The sequence below is a fragment of the Diplotaxodon limnothrissa genome, linkage group LG9 (assembly GCF_057381915.1).
Source record: "Diplotaxodon limnothrissa isolate DT_005_m linkage group LG9, D_limnothrissa_male_GT1.1, whole genome shotgun sequence".
Lineage (NCBI taxonomy): Eukaryota > Metazoa > Chordata > Actinopteri > Cichliformes > Cichlidae > Diplotaxodon > Diplotaxodon limnothrissa.
Genome location: NC_140604.1, coordinates 23,610,506 through 23,634,977, shown reverse-complemented (window position 1 = coordinate 23,634,977; position 24,472 = coordinate 23,610,506). Strand labels below are relative to the sequence as shown.

General features: G+C 42.8%; 1 protein-coding gene across 2 annotated transcripts in view; it reads right to left on the bottom strand.

Moving 5' to 3' along the window:
• Nucleotides 1-1,063: 1,063 nt before the first annotated feature.
• The window catches only part of dlgap1b (discs, large (Drosophila) homolog-associated protein 1b), a 47,444-nt gene continuing 24,035 nt past the window's right edge, over nucleotides 1,064-24,472 (bottom strand). For both annotated transcript variants that reach the window (XM_085362883.1, XM_085362884.1), the window contains 6 exons: nucleotides 11,047-11,432; nucleotides 10,879-10,958; nucleotides 6,456-6,871; nucleotides 5,234-5,325; nucleotides 4,335-4,487; nucleotides 1,064-3,781 (listed from right to left, as the gene is read on the bottom strand). In XM_085362883.1, the coding sequence (XP_085219009.1) occupies nucleotides 3,566-3,781; nucleotides 4,335-4,487; nucleotides 5,234-5,325; nucleotides 6,456-6,871; nucleotides 10,879-10,958; nucleotides 11,047-11,432 (1,343 nt within the window). In that variant the 3' untranslated portion in view covers nucleotides 1,064-3,565. The remainder of the gene's footprint in view (nucleotides 3,782-4,334; nucleotides 4,488-5,233; nucleotides 5,326-6,455; nucleotides 6,872-10,878; nucleotides 10,959-11,046; nucleotides 11,433-24,472) is intronic.

Here is a 24,472-nt window from a genome sequence, read left to right as displayed (position 1 = left end):
GGAATATGAGAAAACAATAGTGTAGCATTCCTGTCTTTCTACAGGATGCAGTCCTGTGTGTGCGAATGCTTTAAAACAGCTCCCATGCATTAGCATAATCCTGTATAAATTAACACAGGTAAACAGCAGACGTCAACACTTTCTCGCTGACAGGGTTTACGTGCCAATAAAGTCAGTGTAAGGAAGCTTACATATGAGTACAGCTGTTCCCATCTGGCAATGCTTCTCTGTTGTTCTCTGTATTAGGTCAGGCAGGTACACCTTACTGTTTTTGTTATTATACCCGTCTTTTAAGCTGAACAGCAGTTTACTTTTAGGATTTTAAGGGGATCTTTTTTTAAACATCTTCATTAAAATGATAATCCGCAACGTTACCTGTTCACTAACTAGCAGGCTATGATATGTAACCACTCAAGATCAGGGGTTGAATGCAATTGAACTGCAGTTAATACCATGTAGCACTGACAAATTCAGCATTTATACATGCTGCATTATCATATTTGATAGGCTAACTTTTGATCAACTGATGAAACATTAACTCATTTAATAGCATAATAGGTGGAACAGGCAGGATTCCTTTGAACCTTTTGTCGGTTCCTGTCAGAGGTGACAGAGGTTGGGTCTGATCTAAATGATGTAATCACTAAGGGTTTAAACAGACCTCCAGGCACACAAGTAGGCAGATGCAGCCCACCATAGAGGACCATATGATGGGTAGATTGACCCAGGGCAGGCCATACACAGAGACAACACCCCCACAACCCTTTACCCTAACTCTAGCCACCGAAGCCAGCACACCTCGCCTCAGCATGACTGATGTGTGAATGACAAATCACCAGAAGCTGCACGTACAGAAACGTCAAGGCTAAGCCGAGGCCAAAAGCGGCGTCTAATTATGGGGATCCGCCCCTGCGGATGGGAAATGCCCTAAAAACACACCACGCTGGCCTTGTAATCGGTTTAATTATATTCTAATTGAGAACACATGTGACAGGAAAGAAATGAACACAACAAAATTATGGCAATGAGGTTTTTTAATGCTGATAAGAGCTCATACACGTGCCATAACATCAAGAGTGTAATAACATTAATTACAAAATGTATATCTGCTTGTAATATGTTGTTTTGTTCTTTTAGTTTACATTTACATAGGGAAACATTCATGTATGTACAAATGTTTATTTGAAGGTTTTTCTCTTAATATAACTACATCACAAGTTTCAGATTTGCCAGGACTGCTGGAGTGAGTTTAGCAATTAAAGCACAATCCAACATTCTGGTTTCTAACTCCCTGCTATACCAGGAGGGTTATATTGATATGTTAATATAATAAACATAAATAAATGAATTGTTTATTCGACAGACAGTTTGACTTAAAACAAGTTCCAAAGAAAAAGTACTAAAATGAGCTTTGTCTATATTAAATGGCATGAAGTTTGAACTATACTTACAAGCACCCTCTCTAAAAATATTTATTGACCAACTAAAGGAGTTACAAATCATACTGTATGGTTACATCATCTTCGCACATCTCTCGATGAAAAGCTCAGGTAGTAGTTCAACATTGTGGGACAAATAAAAGGAATATACCGTGTTTCCTATAGTTATCCAATGGCACACAACTTTATCAGATCAATACAGAAAATTGGACTACACACCAAAGTTCTGCTAGTCCGTGAAGAATTAAGTGACCATAAACTGACTCGGGATTGTCTCCACATTCAAGCAGCTGACAGAAGTACCTTGTTTTACTGCAGTAAGCCGGGTTGAGACGCTCAGTAGAAACATAATTGAGAATATGGTATGGACACTGGTTGCTTTATTAAGATCATGGCCTATCCTGCTGGCAGGAATTATGTACAACAAGAGACAACAATATGGCTCATATACAGTCAGATGAAGTCAGTCACACTCTCTCTCTGAACCTCGCCAACACGCAAACACACACACACACATCTTCCCCTGAGACTGCAGTTGTGCTCGACTAGCGCGATAGAAATTAAGGCTGATCACTGAAACGGAAAAGACAAAAAAGGCGCCTGTCATGCTGGAGAACATAAATAAAACACAAACACAGTATAAGGGCCTTGTTTTCAGTGCATAATAATAATAATATAATAACAATGGCAATAAACAGTCATTGTTCTCCTAATCAATAAATTAAACACTAATACAAAATATTAGAAACTGGATTTTTTTTTTCTTTATGACCTTCAAATAATTGCTTCATTTAGAGGCAGAGGGAGTGCACACACAGTGAGGAGAAATAGTCCTTTCTCAGTCCCGTAGTCTCAATACTGTCCATAAACTCTTCTTGTCTAAAAATGACATAATAAAATATCGTACAACTACCAGTATTGTACCACATATGAGTCCTTTAGCTTAGTCTGTTACACTGAAGAGTTTAAACGTGGTGTGAGTAAGGAATAAATCTGTTAAAAAAGACAAAAATATCAGTTACCTTGTGTAAGCATGCACTTCATGTCATTATATATCCTTTATACAAACTTGTTCTGCTCAGTCTCAATTCAGACAAGACGGGTGATTTGTTTTACAGTCTGCTGATGCTGCTACCTTAATCTTCGATTACAGCTAGGACCCTTTAGACCTAGAAAAATAGGAAGCACTTTTGAAACAAACAAGTTAACCAAAACACGCACACGCTCATCCTGTCACACATACAACACATATTCGGTTTGTGGCATTTTCTGGGAACCTTTCAGGGTACTGCACTCTTTGCAGAGGCCGAAAACCTAACTCCTACTGTCTGAGGAGCCACTTTGCTGAACCTGAAGGAGCAAAATCTAACCTCTTGACCTTTCCTCCCGCAACTGGAAGGACCCACTTTCAGGCAGAAGGTGAACTGTGTTACCAGCTGCCTCTATAAGCAGGCTTTTTAATATTACGTTTTAAAATGTGACCTCAATAAACAAAACACAGACTTTTGTGGCTGTAGTACTCTTAGAGTCAGATATTGATTTCTTTTTAAAAACTAGATTTTTTTTAAATAGAAAATATAACATAATAAATATCAAGAATGATTCTGGTCTGGTCTCTTCAGTTGATCTGATAGATTAAATACATCACTTACAACTGCCTGTGTGTTTGCACGTAAGCACCTACACACGCGCAGAATCCCTCCACCATGTTATTGCGTCCTGGGCTCCTGAAACATATCCGTGTGAAGCAACACTGCTGTGCTACACCAGGCTTATCTTTGTAATATCAGGTCACTTAAAACGTGGGGATTAGTGAGATAATTCTTTGGGAGCAACGAGCAGGTGGAGGTACAAGGAACAGAGGGAGTGCTACATCAAAGCTGGGAGAAGGAAATGAAGGGAAGAAGAGACAGAAAGATAAATTAATTAAGTAATAAATAAATACTGTAAGTGTACATTACTTCTTCAACCAGCTTCCATAGCAACTGACTTCACAGTGATCTGGGAAGTCTGCAAAAAATGTGATTATGTTACAGTATGTTAGCACCGTAGCATTACCATTCAGTGCTATTGTGTTTATGGGACAGTGTACTGGACCTGTGTGTTGTTATATGAGTTTGTGTGTCTCATAGTCTGGTCTGAGCCTCAGGAATATAGATTTCGATACTGTCTGCGCTCTCGGTAGCAGAGCTCTGCCGAACTGACGCGGCGCGTTTGGCAGCTAGCAGGCGTTTGCGAGCCTCCAGACGCTGGCGCTCAGAGCTCTCCAGGGAGCGGTCCCTAGCCAGGGGAGGGTGGCCCTTCTGGGGCTTCTTTGGCACAGGAGGAGGCATCCTTCTCTCCTGGACAGGAATGACAAATAGTCTTAAAGACAGACCAGAGAGTCCTTATGGCAAGCTGCAGGTAAACACATGGACGAGCGACACGACTGCAGCCGGTTTGCATGAGGGTTAGCAAGAGCGGTGTGGCTGTTGCCGGCATAAGCATGCAATTTTTAATGAGGTTATGGTTCACAGTGGCAGCCATTTGTGTGGGGAAAGACAGCACGATGGTGGCCATTGCGTGAGGTAAAAGACCATTGGAGATGGGCAGGCCCCAACGGTGCATGGCAGGTAGAGTGGCTTCTCAAAAGCAGCTCACTGTCGACAAGACAGAACAAAACACACAAATACAAGTGATGGCGTCAGGCAGCCGACATGACAGTAAGCAACACATGTAAGCATGCTACAACAAAGCTTAACTGTAAATCATTAGGACTTACAATTCAAAGTATACAGTAATGACAGAAGATAGCATGCGGGTTAGTGGAGCATTCCAAAACAACACTGCAGTTAGGTCATTTGATTATTTAAAATGGAGTTGGCTGAAGCTCGTATTTGCCGTATGTGTCAGCACCTGAATTTCTGGAGGAGTCAGAGGTTTCCAGTTGTTGGCTTTCAGCTGGTGGAGTTCATCAAACTTCAGGCTAATGTTCTCAATGGACAGCTGGAGCATGTCCCAGAATCCAGCCAAGTCCTGAGAGATGGGCCGCGGGTGCGCATTTGGATTCTGATACACAAACATCACATGCATGGAAACCACACATAAAAAAATTAATACGGTTTATAAGATTATCACACACTTTTTCGAAAAAATACTATTGCTCTATAATATTTAATAGGAGTTAGAGGAATCACAAAATTGGCTTTAACTGTTTAGCCAAACATTTTTTAGAACTGCAGTGGAACAGATTTTCTATAAATCAGGTGAGACAGTTGCATCATATTGTGATAAGTGGGAGTACAGGAGTTGGTCTGAATCATAGACCTGCTGTGATTAAAAAACAGTTTCTTAATCTGTCTTGTCATCCTTCACTTAAGAAGGTTAAGCAATCCATTGCTACATAAACACAAACACAGCAGTATTCCAGTTGTATATTTTTGGATTTTTTTCTCAGTTAGTAAAAGACAAAAATGATTTTTTTAGTTAAATAAATCTTGCTGTTTTTAAATAGCTTAAATGTTTGTTAAATAATCTATAAATAATGCAACATAGAATTTTACATTTTTAACAAAAGGCATAAAAAACATAAATCTCTGGGTTTTAATGAAGATATGTAAATCCTGGGATCAGCATTCAGATATCCACGCAGCCATGCTCTTTCCTTTCATCTGCGAGTGACTGCAAAGATGTGATGTCTATAGTAGATGCATAGTAAATGAGTTCTGGCCTGGCCTGTCAGAGTGATTTGTGCAGGATGATGTCAGTGTGGGGGAGGGCTGAGGGGAGCATGCAGAGGATGAGGTGACACATACCAGATTCTCCTCACACAGCTCCCGGAACTGCTGGAACTTCTGGGACATCAGCAGCTGGGCACTCCCCACTGCACTGCGGATCTTACCCAGGACTGCAGAAAGACACAGACGCACATGCATGCACACACACACCCACACACCCACACAATGCAATTACTCACAGGACTGCATACTGCAGGCATGTTGCACCACTAACAGAGGGGCTGCATTAGTAATGCAACAAAAAAGGATGGATTAGAAACCTGCTTCGTACGAGCATTTCAAAATACAAAACATCTGTGAACATCAGATGAGAATGACAGAAATCCATTTATATTTCACAATTCTTTTTCCAAAAATACAAAATCATTAAACACACAATGCAAAACACTGCATGTTTTAAGCATGGTCAAATCAAGCACCTGGTCTCAACAGCAACCTTTTATTTTTCTTACAATCACTTTCCAGCAGCCTCATGCATAAGATAAAAAAGGCTACACAACTAATTTAAATGTCACTGATCAGTGATATGGACTCAACTGCTAGGCAACTGCTAGTACATAAGGCTAGTGCTATTAGAAACTGAGAGGGTGAGTAATGAACCTGTGCTGCAGACAAAGACTTCAACCCCTTCAGGATGCGTGTGAGTGTGTCTGTGTGTGCACGTGTGCATTGTAGTCTGGGATCAGGGAAAATATGACCTTGAGACAGCCTCCCTGTTATCCATGTTCTGTGAGAAAATCTCTTGCCTGGAACCAAAACACTAGCTGCAAACGCAATGGCATTTTCAGTAAAACATGAAATCAGCTGCGCAGGTACGAATACAGTGCTTACAGTCTGTGGCTTGTTTACTCAGTCTGGTATGTCTGTTTGAGTGTACGTGTGTAAAACATATTTCGATGTGTGCATACAGGCGAGTGCTGTTCTGTGTGTTACATCAAGATGAAATAGTTGCCTTGAAGGGGCACTCGGCAAACCCTGTGTGAGAGATCGTTATGCAGTGTATCCAGAGGACACAAGCGTGGCTGGGCCCAGCAGTGGCCTATTGATAAGTATGCACGGTATGTCTGTGGAGGCCAGAGGGCCTGAGACAGGAACAAGCAGCTATTGTGGTCCAGTACCACGAATACCAGCACCCTCCAAATCAAAAGAGGAGAGGAGGAAAGGAGGAAAAATAGACCTAATATCACTGCATAACAGAGTAAAATTTATCATGACATCTAAACATAATGAATCAACTCACTCTCTTCAGGCAGCTCATTCTCCATCTCGTCCTGCTCCATCTGTTTACACCAGCCCTCCATACGCTCTGTCTCAGCCTGCAGTAACTTGAGGAACCAGCGGCCGTCACGCGGGCACACCGATCGCCCAACCGCCTCCAGAGCCTCACCCTCTGGTTCAGGTACGTTGTCCATCCAGGGGTCAGGAGGAGGCAGGATGGATGGGTCAAAGCCCATCTCCCCGTAGTCATCTCCGGCACAAGCGTGGTAGTGGTTCCCAGAGCCCTGGATGCTGACGGTGGAAGTGGCAGCATCACGTGAGTGCTGGCGCGGCATGGTGGCGCAGAGACGCGGCGGCAGGTCCGGAGCGTCTGATGGGTCGTCGAGGTCAGCCTGCACAGCTGTGGTTACACTGTTGGAGCGGGTCATTCTGCGGTGACTAGGAGAAGATGTAAGAATAAGTTTACGTGGGACGCACAAAGGTATTATTGATTCTTCACCTGTTAAACATCTGATTAGTTTATTTTTATAGCCTTCCTTTTAGCAGCAATTATCATCACAATGATCTCAGCGATGAATAGCTTTTGTATTGTGGAACATCTTTTGTGTGTGAGTGTGCGTGTATGTTTTGTCACCTGGCTCATTCAATAGCAACAGTGTGTACAGGCCTCTGTCACACCGCAAGCCCTGCTGTGGGACCGCTGCGCATACACAAATAGTGGTAGCACAAAAACACACATGCACACACACTCACACCTGGAACCCTTCTCTACAGCTGGGCGTGCCATGTCGCATTTGACTCAGAGGCTTTGTGCCGCTGTCGGGCAGCCTCTGCCAAGTCTCTCCACACTATGTGCAACAGCAGAGACATGCACACACATACACACACACACAGAGCTGGCGATGTTCTATAGAGCAGCTCACCACCCAAGAGATAAATGGGATGTTAGAGGGATGCGGGTGCTGGGAGAGGAGAGGAGGGGGAGGGAACTGGCATGCTAACTTCACAGTGATTGGACAAGCCATTAGTCTAATAATTGATTACAGCTCACGACTTAAAGCACATAATTTAATAACATATACAAAAATGTAGCAGAGTGGTGGTCATTGAGACACTTTAAAAATAAGTGATACACTTTGATGAAAAGGCATAAAAGCCCTCATGGACATGGGCTCTAAGGATTAAAGAAAATAACTGGGTATTAGTGCTCATTTCAGTTTAACACAAATGCCCCCATTCAAAAATCCATTATACTACTGTGAGACATATATGGGATTACAATTGTCCTGTCAATAGACCCTCTCCACCAGGCCTGTTAGCTTTACTCTAAACCAAAAACTGCCCACAGTCCTCTCACACATGAAACCTCAACCTGACCTGCCTGCAGCATGACACACACAAATGATCACCTCTCGCTCAGCCCATCTCCGGACACACACTCCTCCTGAACTCCACCCATTCATCTTTACTTCCCCCTTTTTCTCATTCATCTCCCCTCTTCTGTGAACACAAAAAAAAAGAAAGCAAGATGGGAGTGGCGTCGGGTAGATCAAACAGCGTGTATGCGCTTTACGTGTACATGCCAGCAGCCCTTCGTGTGCGTGTATGTTTGTGTGAGTGTGAAGAGCAGTTAAAGAATAACTCCTCCAAGCAGGTGTTCAGAGCTAATGACCACAGCCTGCTTTCTATCAGGCTGCTAACAACTTCCTGCAGGGGCAGAAACAGGCAAAGCCAAACACTGCCCAGACAGACAGACGGTTAGATCAACAGACAAGAGGCAGAAGAACAAAAAGAACTAGGGCGTTTTAAAGGATAAAAGTTAATGTGAAAGAGGAAAAAAGCTATAAAACACAAGTAAGGTATGCAAGAGCTAATAAAAATCACAGAAAATCTTTCCTCTTCCTACATTCAAGTAATAGAAAGTGATAAATCACCACAGAGGTTGAGTTTTGCATTCCATATGTTGCTGCTGCTCTGAACCAGAAGGTCCTACGTTTTCTTCATTTTCCTGTCATCTGCAGATACTTGGTTTACACTTAAAAGCAAGAGGAAATGGCCCTAAAAAAAGAAACATGCCTTATTTGGATTTAATGTCTAACGAAAGCCTTCAGTCAGCTAGGGCAAAAACAAAAAGGCTAACATTGCTAATTATCCCTTATATTACGTTTTCAGGACTAGTGCAGTGCCTGTGTGTAACAAAGGCATTGCAGTTTGATGGGCTATCAGCCAAATGGTAAATCCCATGGCTGAGAAATGAAGTGTGTCAGAAAGTATCAAAAATGGCAGTTTTTAATTAATAAACATTGAAAATAGTTTTGTCTCTGTGGCTAATTTTCTTCTTCATACTAACATAACATGAGGTGTCTGCTAGGCCTCACCTCAGCTTACCTGAGTCACTGAACTGAACCTCTGTACATTGTTTGCAGTACTTTTGCCATTTGGAGACTTTTAAAATGTAATCATCTGAGAAATAGTTTGGTTTGATGTGATTTACAGCTTGCTAACTTCCCTTGCTACCCCTGGCTGATAACTTACTGCTCCACCCCCTCATCCAAATATGGTCACTTCTGGCCATAAAAAACACGGTGGCTGCTAAAACGTCAACTTTGGGGCTTTAAAATGCGGTCCACAACCCAGTAAGTGACATCACCGTGGTTACATCTTTACACTGTTAAAGCCTCTGATGACAAAGGCAGGAAGCTGCTGAAAACATACCATGGTGAAAGTGTGTCAGAAAGAATTTTTAGCCAAAACATGAGGAACACTTGTCTAAACAACTTCATATTAGACGCTGGACTTCTGGAACACGAGGTTCAGAGCAAAACATCTGCCGAGTAGGAAGTACATCAGATGAATGTTTGGTGAAGAAAGCGAAGAATGCACACAAGCACACAAATACAGAGAGAGTCCTTCATAAAACCATAGCAGTGTTAATTCCTCCTCTTGCTGGTGACAGGTAGTGACGGGAAAAATCAGGGCTGGCACTAGCCTTCATGGTGAGATTAGGAAAGAATCTGTACAGTGTCCAACATACCCTAAATTTAATTTGTGGGGTCGTAAAAGACCAACCTACATCAAATAAGTCATCTTGTTCAGTTTGCATTTAAGTAAATGCTTCATATACAAATATTATCATATTAAAAAAAATAGGTAAAAGAGAGAAGGAAGATGTTTGTCTAAAGACAAGCATGTTATTTGTTCTTTCCAACACTTTTACATCTCTTTCCACTGCCCGTCAGTTAATCCTAGTTCAAACAGCAAGCTGAGGTTATGACCTATGACTGCTGCATAAAAACACACAGACACTCACACCCACACACACACCTACAGACACACTGAAGAAGGCCGTAGGAGTCTGGCACTCTCATTGTCTGGGAATCTAATGTAGGGGGCAGCATGCCCAGACCTCCCAGGTGTGCACTCATACACACCCACACACACACCATTACAGATGAATGCCAACAGGTAAACAGTCATGCATGTATCAACAAAAATACATGCCAACCAACACCAAACATTAACCAGAAAAATGCATTAGCTGCAGTCCAGCATAACAACAAGTCCAAACTTAGGTAGACTACAGCCTATCTGGATGAGTTAATATTTGGCTTGGCGTATCCAGGAACTCAGAGCATGGTTGATCAGCTGAGACCTCCTCCTTTCAGAAATCCCCTAACATTCCACATCCAGCACATTTTGAAGTGCTGGACGTGGCCCTCTCTGTGACCTTTGATAAAAGCTTATGTCGCTTTGAATTTTAGAAGCATCCCTTCAATGAGTTGCAAAAACCAGGAACTGGCTAAACTGACTAGCTTTCCTAACTAAACAGAAGGTGACTTAAAAAAATAAAAGTGTGTGTGTGTGTGTGTGTGGGGGGGATGAAAGCAGACAGATAAGCTACAAATGGCTGTGTCCCACCAGAGAACTTAAAGGAGTGTGGTGCAGTGTGAGCTAATGAAACAGCGAGCACACTAGGCTCTTCTCCTCAAACTGGGAACATGCAACAGAATAAACGGCTAACTGACAGCGCAGCGGTCTCTCGGACCTAAACAAACTCAATAAATCTCCCTCCTCTTCTCCCTCCCTCACTCCCTCCCACACATACACAAACACGCAGCCCCAAACAGCCTGAATCACAATGACTGGAGCAACAGATGGCTGTCAACTCACCCCCTCAGCTTTCCAATCTCCCTATACCACATCCTCTGGCCCAGCTGTCATTTGGGGCCCTTAGTTGAGGGGGCTCTGACGCCAGCCACCCCTCAACTGTGGACAGCTGCTGTAGGGAAGCCAGTGCGGAGGGGGGGGGGCAAAAGCTTGTAACGCACATTATCAACCTACCCTGGTTTCAAAAAGCCCTCTTTCTGATATCCCTGTTTCATCTCTCTTCTTACTTATCCAGTTTCCCTTTAAGAACATCTACTCCCTTTTTTGTTTCTACTCACCATCGCTCGTCCTCCACCTGAATTCCTATCGACTGGAATTTAGACTGCTCCTCTGTGGGCCCTCCTTCTTCTGGGTCCACCTAAGAGAAGGGGGAGAAATTCTCAAATTGTCTGCATGGCAGAAAAACTGGATTAGAACTCTGACTGAACCCCAGTCTCATTGCAAACCTGGATCCCTATGGACAGGCACTTGCGGAGAGCTTCTCTCTGCGCCTTGGTGTCCGCGGAGACGTGTGCAACTGCGGAAGTGGTGGCGGTGGCAGTGATGGTGATGGTGCTGTTGGTGACGTGCTGGCTCGCAGGGCCGTGCACCTGAGCGTTAGCTGCCTCTATGGCTGCCGTCAGGGCCTTCATGCTATCGATGCTCTCTGTAGAGTTGGACAGGCCCGGCTGGGAACTGATACCCGTTCGTGTGCCGGGACCCCCGTCCATGTACGCATCCTGGGCGGACTCGGTGCTGCTTTGGGCTGTGATCGATATAAAAGGTTTGGATGGGGTAGTTCGTGGTGGGACCGGAGGAGGGGTCTTTTTGTAGGTGGTGATGCATGATGACACTGCAAAGAAGACACACACAAAAAGACAGATGTCAGAAATATCTTGGTGCTTGAGTCTGTGTTAGAACCTAGAGGTGCGAGGTTTGAGAGAAGTGGATATTTGTGAAGCAGGGTCCACTTAAATGCAAGTACAATAATAATTTAATAGACATTTAAAGAAGTAAACGTAAAGTAGATGAAGGACATCAAACATACAGTAACCACCATTGAAATTAATTTTTTACATATATGTAGATAGATGGCAGTTCACCCAGAGGTCTTAGATGTCTGTGCTGCAGTCAAAATGTGCAGTAGATTAGAGCCAACTTTGACAAATCAGAGCTGCATCTAGGTGTTAGGATTAGTATGTCAGCCACTTGACCCACTGATCTGGATGGTTAAGCTCTATACGCACTGACTGTACACATCCAGAGCAATGTGATTGTGCCAAATATAGCTCTCCCTGCTTATGCGTCCTTATGTGACAGAAGGTAAATGACACTGCTGAAGCCAGCTACAGAGCTGCATGCACCCCCGAGGCTTTGTGTTAAATGCAAGTATGTATGGGAAAAAAAATCATCATTGCTTTTCCCAGTAACTGTCTTCCTCTTGCATTCTCACCCTCTCATGTTACAGCTACAGGTTGTGTGCAGACAATGGAGCCTCTCTGACACACACACACTGAGTCAGAAGCCTTAGAAACATGCCAAAAGACAAGAAGCATAGCCTGTGTGAGGAAAGACAAAAACAGCCACCTCCTAACTATATTATGATTTGGAGTCTCCTTCCTGGCTTAGTGCTACCATCAAAAGTAGGTCGCCCTTTCTGCGTTCTGTGGCAAAACTAGGACGGCAGGTTTCCTGGATCCCTTTTTAATCCCTACAAAAGACAAACATCCTACCATGGTGAGATCGGGAGCCTGTGCGCGGCACACAACTGTTACCAACCACACCCAGCACACGCGGCGCTATATATAACTATTACAGGGAGAGCTCTTGTTTGCTTTGTGTCTTGCCATCTCGCTGACAGCTACAGAGAGGCCTTAACATACTGGAGGTGAGCAGTGGGGCTGACTTCATCCTTTTGGTTTGTCAGAGTCATTCGTTTGTACCCGTCCTCCTCCTCCTCCTCCTATTGAAGATTTGAGCCTCTTGACAAGCTGGAAAGTATTCAGATAAGATGAGTGCTGCACTGAGTGGAGATCACAGCTTGTGAGTGTCTTTGATGATGGCAAAACAAACCACAATAAAGGGAAAAAAGGATGATTTACTGTATTTCCTTCTGAAGCTAAATACCATATGTAATTCTTTACAGATAGTGTATGTGTGGGAATTACTGCCAAAACCAACAAACTTATCTAAGTGTGCCATATTTGCACTGTCGTCTCGTTCTAACAGTTTTCTAGGGAAAATGATCGACATCCAGGTCTAATCTTCAGAAAGGTCACACAGTACAAACCCATAAGAACAAAAAGATGTACATCACACACACGCATGCACTCACACACAGAAAGAGGGCGAGGTCCTGCCCCTATCAACCATGGGGTTTCAAAAGAGAGCATGCATCATCTTTCAGTTTCTATTCCCTGAAGTCATCTAAAAGTCACACGTGTGTGTATGTGCACATGTTGGATGACTGTATATGTGTGTGAACTCCTCTCAAGCCTACGGAAGGGTTAAAAAGGGTTTTTATCTGCTCAAAGGAAAAAAAAAGAAGAAAAAGACTGCATGAAACTGGAGACGACGCGCTGTATCCCACCCTAGCTGTCACTGTGAGAGCCAGACACAGTGGAGAATGACAGGGGTTTCAAATGCCAAGACAGGTTAAGTAAACACTCGGGAGTCTGAACATGCCCACGCACAAGTACGCGCACACAGGCCTGGAGAGGCACACAAATAACATTGACACAACCCTGCTTAACATTTCAGCTTCTCCACATCAAGGCAGACCGCACACTTCCTGCCAATAATATGCTCTCTATCCATCAGGAACTGTTGTCAGCAGCGTACCAGCCTGTACCAGTGACTCGTATGCAAACTCGTGAAAGGATGTGAAGTCAAGCATTTAACAAAATAAAGGATTTTAGTTTTATGTTGAAAAATCTTTCAACTATAATGAAATTAAACAAGTGAATCCTTTAACTTTAGCCTGTATGTACAGAAAAATTAGTGGAAAACATCTGACCAAAACAACTTCCCGGATTAGACTGAGACCAAGTTTCCAGTTTCCACATAGCTGATAAGAAAATAGCTTGACCGCCTTACAGCCATGAAAGCATTAGACAGCTATACTGCCCTGGACCTCCCACACTCGCAAGCATTCAAGGACAGAGTAAAGCAGGAATGTGATGCATGACTCCATCAAACCCTTAGAAAGGAATGTGAAAACCTCTCTTTACTAACCACAGATAAACAGTGACGAGCACACAGAGAGGTTTGTCTGTCACTTTATAATATCAGGTCAGTGCAGCCTTGATCAAAGAGTAAAGAAAGTTCATATTCTCTTGTGTGCAAAAAAACAAAAACAAAACAGGACTAACTTCCTCGCTTAATGGAAAGAAGAATGTGGAATTTTATCTCTCTTCCCACTGAGAGGTAGGTGCAGCCTGCTGCAAGCATTGTCATCTCCAAGAGGAGAGGAGTTTGTGAATGACAAAACTTTAGTGGCTCTCTGCCAAATCCTCTTTTGACAAACGCTTCAAAAGTCCCATGCAGACAAGTTGGTGTGAATAGCAGTTCTTCTTGGCAGGGCACTCTCCCCACCCGTGGGCTTGATAATATCAAAGAAAGCCCTCTTCCCTCCCCTGAGACAAAGCAAGTCTCCATTCATTTCTCCGGCCTTAGGAACAAAAACAGACTCGCTAGCCACCTCTTTTTTTCCCTTTTCTTTTTTTTGACTGCGCCCCATTTGTGTGCCTGCATAGGTGTATGCTGTTTCCTTTATTTAATCACCGTGTTCATGTTACTAGACAGATTGAAGGCAGGCAGCTGCCTTGTAATCTCCAATCTGTATATCTGTGGGATAGGCCACTTCAAAGAGCAGACGGTTTGGTTTAAGAGGCTAGCTAACAGGAATGAGCTCCCCCGTGCGGGGGCCAAGGGCAAATCCACCACCATCCAAAGAAATACAAAGACTGGGATGAGGGGCGGTCGGTATGGGGGAATATTGACAGCTGCGTCCAGCTGCACTATGTTTGGGATCAGGGTCTGCCAGAGGGGAGAGAAGAGCGAACACAGAAGAAGAGTCGAACAAGACGGAGGAGGAGGGACTGGGGTAAATCACAGAGTTACTGCCCGACTCCTTCTGCTCACTTTGTCCATTTGTCCGTCTCACTCCCCATCAAGCACACTCACTCACACAGAGGCCCAGCTGGAGTCCTTTGTGATAGCGTCACCATGGCATCACATAGCAACATAAAGTTTGCTGGGAGGCCTGGTATTTTACCACCAGCAAGCAGAGAAAGAGCTTCCACTGGTCATTTGTTTACTCTGACAGGTTACACCAGTCAACAGGAAAACTTAAAAGCTGAAGTGAAAAAGTGAAACAAAAAGCAGAATATCAGCAGAGGCACGGCAGCTGAGCGCTCCTGCGCTGTAAATAAATATCCCAGAGCGTTTTGTTTTTTTTGGGGGGGTTTTTTGCCTTGAAGAGCTGCCTTTGTACAGCTGAATGCTAAAGTCTACCAACCAGTTTTTCTTGGACTGTTTTCAAAAAGGCTTGTCATTGTGTTTCAGGGACAGTGTTATTGGATGACAAGCACTTGAAAGGTTCAGACCGTATGACGTTTCACTGCTGTTCTGAACAACAGTGCAGCACTAATACCAATCCTGACTCAACACTGCCTCTAGATGGCTACTTTAAACTGAAAGAAACTGAAAGAGATTACGAGAAGCCTTGTCCTTTAACATTTTCTACATGCTAAAAACAAAACTTAAGATAGCAGATTAGCTGTTTGTTACTTATCACTGTTAAGTTAGTATTACAGACACAACAAACACGGCACATGATATACAATGAAACATGAACGTTTCTGACAGGCCTGTGAGTCACCTAAAAGTTTCTATGAGACTTCGAAGTCAGTCTGCAGCTCCCAGCCACCAGAGGTCAAAGGGCAGCAGAAAGGGTTTCTGCTCTCCAGATGCCTGAGCACTCAGTAACAATAGCTCACTGTGTGTGCCTATGCATATATGTGAGAAGGAGGGGAAGGTGGCGGTCTGCACTGCCCTTTAAAGGAGTATATTTAGCATGTGTGAGTGCTTTTGGGGGTGGTAGTCTTTAGTGCAAATGGTGCCAAAGTTGTAAACATCCTGAAACTGCTGATTTAAATGTATTTTTTTACGTTATCATAAGGATGCATATCAGTATGAAACATGTGTCAAATATGCCTCTAGTGTCCTCACACCAGCAGTGCTATCAACAAAGTTGTGTTCTCAGCGTGCCCCTACTGACAGCAACCCGTGACAACAGTGGGTAACTGCCCTGGCAGGCTTGTGTCTCCTGAATCACTAGATAAGAGTTTGTTTACAACTGTCAGCCACCGCTAAATCTGGCAGGCAGCTGCTCCCTGTTAGGCAATAGATTTATTTCACTTAACCTACTTTCCTGTGTTCCAAGTTCAAATAGAAAGCCTGGTTACCTGGATTCCTCTTTTATGGCTTGATGCTCTCCTCGCCCTGTCAATCAGTGACAGGTGTGGACAGATACAATGTGGACTGAGACGTTAAAAACTAAAGGGGAAAAACAATAAAAAACTGAAAGTTCACATTAAGCTTTTCATTTTAGGTGTAGATCTAATGTTTTAGGATCACATCACTCTTGAACTACGCAGCTGATTGTTTTATACATGTATATAAAAATCATCAAATGACTAACAATTACTCTAACAATAGTGTAATTGCCAACATCAACACTGTAAATGCATGCTAGATGACACTTGTTGCACTGACAGGTATAATCAACCAGGATTTCACATAAATATATACTCTCAAAGTTCCTCCCTGTACAGTCGTGAAGCATGTGGGCTTGTCTTCTTCAGACAAGCCCACATTTTTGTTGTTTTAAATCAAGGGGCTTTCTTGTTAGACCTGCCCTGTGATGGCTCCAGGCCATATTTTTTGTTCTCCCCTTCTCCTCGGCCTGACGAGCCAACAGACACACGAAGAAATACATCAGCCTTTTCTTTCTGTCCAAAAGACCTGCCTGCAGGGGCTGAAAGCAAGCATATAGTCACTCAACATAAGGGGGAGAATTAGAAAAGCGTGAGAGAGAGATAAAGATAAAATAACAGAAAGGGAAGTGAGATGGGACAAAGTGTGCCATGCCGTTTACTTCACTTACTGTACATTCCAGCAGCTTTGTGGGCCATAAACCTGAGTATTAGCTCAAACACTAAAACTAGCACACCCACACATCTCACGCATGCTTTCACTGCACTCATTTCCCACAGCATTGCTCACAGAGTGACTGATACTTTAAGAGCAGACTAGCTCAGTGTGCGCGGTGACACATCAGATGTGCTGGCAATGACAGCATGGGCAACTGTAACAAGTCTAGCATACCGAAAAACAGAATCATGCAGCTGAGGGGGAAATCAGATAAGTCATTACGTGAAGTTATATTTGCGATTGAGCAGTGTCTCAGAATATGACACTTGTTCAATTCTTTTTAAAGAAGAAGAGAGAAGCCTTGATGTGGTCTTTTTGTCTTGCTAAGTGGATAACACAAGCCACTTAGGCCAGTGGCTTTTAAACTAAAAATACACGCAACACACCAGTGTTGCCACCACACTGTCTCCAAGTGCTGAATACAGTTCAGATAAAACATGACTGTCCTCTAGAACTGAAAGCCTGTGGAATTACAGCCAAGCACAGAAAAATAGAACCACAAGCCTTGGGAATAATGCTCACTGGGCATAAACAGCAAACACAAAGGCGACAAAAACACAAGAGGCTGATACGCAAACACACATGCACGCACGCACGCTTGCGTGCACAGAGCTTTGGGGCCTGAAACACAATACCGATGTCATGTCATTACATGAAGGATCACTGCTTGCTGCAGTTGTTATTTACATATAAATGCAGCAGAATGTGGTCAAAAGTTCACTTCTTCTTTCCTCCAACAAGAAAAGGCATGCTACAAGCTTCCTGTGGAGTTACACTAAAAGTCCCCCCCAAAAAAAAAAGAAAAAAAAAAAGAAAGTCAAAACTTGATTCATAAAATGACCGGGCACAAAAAGTAAAAGGAAAGCTGGCTTGCTGTTTTTACAAGCGTTTGAGTTTACTCTTCCAGGAATGCCATGAAACATCAGTGTCGGGTGTTGTTTCACAGCACTGGGGTTTTTCTCCTCGCATTCCTTCCCCCTTTCCCCCTCTTTGACGTTCTTTGTCCTGACCACTTGCACATGGAGGGGAAAGGAGACACTGGCGGCCTAATCCACTGCCAGAGGCACACTAAAGCCATCTGGGCCCAAAAAAACCAAAAGTTTGGCCTTCTGTTTCTCCTATATGAGAGGAGAAACTGGTGGGGGTAGATGGAAAGTTAAGAGAGAGGAAGGGGAAAACGAAGGAAAAAGGAAGGCAGGAGGTACAAGAGAGGCTAAAGGGGGGATTTGGAACAAGAACCAGGCAACACTAGTGCAGTCTTTTGTGGTTTTCATTCCTGACCTTCTGACCCTATACATCCTGTTGACGGGGTCGGGGGGGCAGAACGAAAGATGAGATTGCCGCTATAGGCATCCGTGTGTGCCCAAAAGGAATGTGAATGCAACGGGCATGAATCAGGACAAATATGAAAACCTATGAAGATGATACAGAGCTCTGGGTGTCTCTCTCAGGTGTGACTTTTCACACCCCTCTCTCCCTTCTTCCTGTGTGTTTACATGCACTCCCTGCTGAATCTTATGGGGGAGGAACAATGGTCTCTCCAGCATTCCCACTCTCCTGCTGAGAGCACCCGTTTGTCTCCTGCATTCCTTTTCCCATTCATCTCTTTCTCTCTCTTCCCTCCTGGAAAAAAAACTCCTGCTACTTTTTTTTTTTTTTTATACAAGGGGGAGGGTCCTGAGCATGTGTCTCAAAAATCTGAGTCAAATCAGTCCCCTTCGACACAGCCTCCCCCCTCCTCTTTCCTCTCTGTTTTACTTGGTTAGTGAAGCAGCAAAGCTTTAAGAAAGGGAGGAGAAAGAGGAGATGCATTCTTTCTCTCCCGCTTGCTGTCTCTCAGTATGCACCAGCGGTGAGTTGCGGCTTATTTTTAATGACTGGTAAAAAAAAAGAAAAAAAAAGGAGGGCTGGGTGTCTTCCCCGCCGGCCGCTTGCACACAGGCTCAGTTACTAAGGCATACACACACACGCACACATTACTGTAGCTGAGTCTGGGACTTTCACAGAGAAGTCTTTAATTTGCACTGGGGCCTGGCCTCCCACACTGCACAGCCCAAACCACCCACTTACAGCCATGCACTCTTCCTCTGACTTACTCCAACATATTCTCTCCCCTCTCCAGAACAGTGAAAGCAACAAGAACTCTCAACCACATAATTTTGCTGTCAAATAAAGTAAAACCTTTCAACATTCTGTAAAGATAATATGGCAAAAAAACAACAACATGTTTTTCTGCTCTTCAAAAAAACTCCCATCTCCTTTGGAAGAGATTTAACTATATATCCCACTCCCTCTTATGTTTTCATTCCCTGAGGGGTTTAAGTTTGCAGGCCCTGCCCTGCCCAGCTTTAGCATTCAGGAGCCACGAGGATCATCCATAGTCAACACTAAGGAAATCCTTTCAGGGCTTTGCTTTTCCTTTGCCCCTGATGCCAAAACACAGACAGGAAGAGCAAAAATGGGGAGTGGGATAGTCCCTACCTGACAGTGGAGCCCCTATCCACCTGATCTAACACAACAAATGAGCGGTTTACTCTTTTTAAGTAATCCTCAAAGTAAAATAGTGAATTCCTCACATTAACAGGAAACTGTTGTATGTGCACTTTCTGCAGAGTGGAGACAGCAGGGGTGCATTGCCGCAGCCATTCTTTGTGTTTGCAGTAGCCCTGTCAACTCCTCCCCGCGCCCTTTTCTCATTTTCCCCCGCTCGCTTAACTTTGTTCCAAACCAATGGCAGGACGAGAGGAATGAATGACATTCTCTTTGCTTGTGTTTCCTGTGTCAAAAGCACCACTCTTCCTCCTTAAACGGCTATAATCAAAGCATTCCAAGCCGTAACAAGCAGGGACCAATTAAGTCGTAAGTAAATATAGACACCCAGCAGCCACCTAAAAAGCTTTAAGTCCTGCAGATTTATCCTATTCACTTTTATTCTGCTCCAGAGCATGTCGAGGCAGGAAATCACTGATGATTCAGGTCATGGAAACACATAATAATTAAACCTGATTGATGCTATGTTATAGCAAAGGGCCTGCAGATCCAACTTTTAATCAAAGGTTACTTACGATCACATTGCATCAGACCTTAGGTTGTGCATTATATGGGACAACACTTATAAGTTGGTCCAGATTGCCAAATTGAACTGGCAAAACACTTCAAAGCAGGTGAAACTATGATGACATCTAGTGAAAGATTTCATATTGCATGTCTTTACTTTGCTACATCAGGATCACAAGAGCCGGATTTCCTTCAAATTGAATTTTCTTTTAGACATCTGATGGATAAAAAAATTAGGAAGGAAGGTATACGGTCCAGCACATCGATGATGCATTTAAAACAGAGCTGGAAAAGCTAGAAAAGCAGATCCACAGATGTAAAACTTTTGAACTAAATTTAATTCCTCTGGATTTATTTATCTTGTGACTAACACTCTTAAGCTGTCACTGTGAAAGAGATGCTCAGTGTTTTCCACTCAAGTCAGTGAAAGAGCGACAGTGCAAGTTCCCACTGGCTTGCATTCTCAGACAGTCGTGACAGGATGAAGTAATTACTGAGCGGCTGACACACCAGCATGGCTAGGATTTATCTTCTCCAGGAAGAGAGATAGCCAAATCACAGTTTACCCACATTGAGCTCCCAGTTTGGGCTTGATCCTGCAGCTGCAAATGGAGAAGCCACACACAAACACTTTGACACCGTCGCATGCGTACACACACCCCGATGCTCAAAAAAAACCCCATCGAGTTACAGCTGCCAACCGCAACTGAGAATGGCGTCTTTCTCCTTTTTATTCCACATGTGTGCTGCGCCTGTGCTAGTGTGTCACTACATGCCTTGACCCAGCCCTTGTTTCCTGTCAAACACACCTACTCGAACCATCAAAGCAAGTAGAATGACAGCATTATGCAGGTGTGTGTGTGTGTGCGTGTGTGTGAGAGAGAGAGAGAGAGTGCAGAAGAGAGAATCAGAGACAGATGACACCAGAGTACTGTTTAATTTACATCCCTCTTTGAATAATAATTCCACCTTAGAGGATGGCACCTTTGATCCACTGACACACAGGTGTAGTTCACATACAGAGGCGTAGGTTGCTAACACAGGGCTTTATCTATCCCTATAATTAACAGCCAGAGCAGGATTCAGAGAATACTATATGTGTTTGTGCGTTACCGAGGAACAGGAATGGTTCGGAGGATTGATGGAGCTCAAAGGTGCATTCCTGTACAGCGTCCTCAGCAAACACTGTTTGATGTCAGTGTCTTGGAGGCATATATACATCAAGGATAGCATGAATGTCAGTCATCACTCAGGGGTACAGCAACTCTTATTGATGACTAATTCCTCTCTCCCAGTCCCTGTGTATGTTACACACACAGAAAAACACACCGGTAGCATTGATGAGGCAGAAACTCCACCAAAAATAATATCTGATAGTAATCTGAGAGGAGAACTTATGACTTGCCTCACATACACAACCTACTGTTGTGGTAAAACACCAAAAGGAATTATTCTATGAGTAGGAATTCAGCTCCCTCTAGTGGTGACCAGCTAGGACTGAAAGAATGATCGTTTCATTAGAAACACTGCCCTGTGTTGTTTTTCTGTTTACAAGTAAGATAAAAATAAACAAAAATCAATTTTTATTTAATATCATCTACATATCAGCTTCATATATAAATTACATTTCAGAGAAATTACATTAAAATAATTAGCATAAACGTATTAGCCTGTTTTATGCAAAATATCTTGCCATGTGCTCATATATTTTGTTTATTTCTATAAAAAGCTAAGTCATGGTAGAAAGTTCACAGTTTTTAAAAATTTGCCATTTGCGAGACATAATTTTACTAAATCTTGAAAGTAGATGGTGTGCAAGACTTTGACTTTACTTGTTTAATGTTCCAGTTCAAAGATACAGAAGATGAGTTGCAGTTTTTTTCCTGTTTATTTGAAACTGGAATAATGTGAGTAATAAGAAAAAAACATAGTTTTGAATGCTGATGTTCAAAAAGGCACCAAAAAGCCTGCTTCACTAACTAATACACATTCATTATTAAATACTGCATCATAAATCAGAGAGGTATAAACATCTTCTGTAACGCAAAGAGTTGTAAATAGCAGATACCAGAGTAAAAATTATCTTGTGCAGCATTTTCAACTTTTTCCAAATAATTGGAGATTTTTTTTAAATGATAAAACATGGGTGAAAACATGCAGCTCTGCAGAGCTCCAATAGAGCTTCATGGCTTAGTGCTTAGCTGTTTTAATTAACAACATTTTCACCTGACCTCTTTATCTTTGTTCTTTAGTCTCATTTCAGCTCTTCGAGTGGATTACCAGAAATCTGGAATTAACTTTAACCACAGTGCTGAGGAATCAGCAGGCTGATGAAAGGGGAAAAGTTGAAAGCGAGTTAAGAAAACCTCAGCAAGAACACCTAAAAGTGAAGGTTAATTCTGGCACATCGCATCCAAAGACATGTCAGTTGCTCTACTAAACAAATGCTGCAGGTGAATGACTCAGTAAATATTTAGTGAGGTCATAGCTTCTACTTTTTAATTTTCCTTGAGTGTACACATTCATCATGCAACCCCTCATTAAGTCTCTAACCCAAACTCAGTGTGGACTAATAATAGCTTCTCTGAGGACTGAATTGAAAGGTAAAAAAGGAGATAGAGAGAAAAAAAGAAAGCGTGACTGAATCTGTTAGTCACACAGATGCACACACCTGAGGCAGCTTTGTATCCAGTACACTAAACCACTCCTAACTCTCCCAAACTCATAAAATAGAACAAGAGACTCACTGGCCACTTTGTTAGGTACACCTGTTCAACTGTTCATTAACAAAAATTTCTAATCAGCGAATCACATAGCAGCAACTCAGGCTTGTAGACATGCTCAACAAAAACTGCTTAAGTTCAAACTGAGAGTCAGAATGGGACAGAAAGGTAATTTAAGGGATTTAGATTGTGGCATGGTTGCTGGTGCCAGACGATTTACAGAGTGGTCTTGTTTATGTCAGAGGAGAATGGACAGACTGCTTCAAGCTGATAGGAAGGTAACAATAACTCAAACAACCAAGGAATGCAGAAGAGCATCTCTAAACACACAACACGTCAAACCTCGAAGCTCATCTTAATCTTTAATGGGAGATTCCCATCATGGATGTGCAACCAACAAATCTGCAGCAGCAGCTTTGAACATACAGCTTGAAGCAATAAAGTATTGTGCCTATTCTCCAAGAGATATCCAGCATAAAACACATGGTATTACAGTGAGCTGTAGAGGAGCTGATAAAAACAAGAAAATGTGGAAGAGAAGCATTATCCTGTAACTCTGCTGTTTAAAGTTCACTTAATTTATGGGAACAATAAACTTGTATCACACTGCATCAGTTTGAATGGCAAAACATTTGAAGAACTGCCATTTAAAAACTTATAGTGGTGAAACATTTCCCAAGAGAAAATAGTTTTCTGGGCAAATTTTGAGTTACTGCTGAAGACTTGGAACAATTGACTGAATAAAACTGATGGATAGAAATGATCCCTTTGGGTAAAGTTTGCACAAACCGTACAGAATGAGAGAAAAAAGCAATATTTGAGATAAGAAATAAAATCAAGAAGAGTGTAGCAGAGGTGTTGATTAAAACTAAAGTGGCAGAATAACTGTCACATCCAAGCTTAATATATAAATAAATATTAGCCTTTACTAACTCTTGAGTTATTTATGACCTGATAATCTGGTGTTCCTGTGATGAAGGCCTTTATTGATTATAATATGTCAGCAGGAGAATTCTCATTAGCTTATATTCAGGATGCCCTCTTTCACTTACATGATAGCAACATAATCTCACATGACCATGGCCTAGTTGAATCACTGGAGCCATGTGTGTAATGTACATGTGCATGTGTCCAGAGCATGTTGTGCTCAGGAGGGACACTGAGCCCCATCTGAAAATAGAACGGTGAAAGATGGTAGGTGAGCAGGCAGGCAGCATAGCTGGCAACCCTGTGCATGACTCACTCAAACACAGATGGTTGGAAAGAAACATGGGGCCACAGACTGCTCATCTGTCAAGCAGTGGGGACTTAGCAGCCCTCCATCTATCCTCCGAGGCCTTGGACTGGTAAGTAGCACCAGTGATATTCCTCACTGTGGGGCTCAGCATGGTTCTCCTATGCCCTCTGGATGCTCACTTGCACGCACAGAAGTCTGTCATGAACTCCTGAGCACCCCTAAAAATAACTATATTAATAGAAGTAATAACAGCGTATTTTAGTGTTATTTTCTGGGATTATCTTCATTTATTATATTTTCCTAACATGTCTATTAAAAACTGAGTGCAAACAGACTTTATGTCCAGTGTTGTTGATATCATGATATTACAGTGTGCTCACACAGAGGTTTTGCTGCTTCTGATGCAGGTTTGTCATTAATAGCCTAATAATAACTTTTGTTGCTGCGTCAGAAAAAGGATGCAGAGATAATCTCATGCCACAAATCAGTGATGCAGATTCAAAACACGCTTTAACTGAAATATAGCCAAAGTTCAAGCTGTTGTGATGATGCAGTGACATTGCGGTGTCCTAGCCCAGGAGCTGGTGTTAAAAATGTTTGTTCCTGTTCTGGTAGAATTAGGCTTCTGTGTTTGTTTACAGCACAGCTCCAGATCCAGGT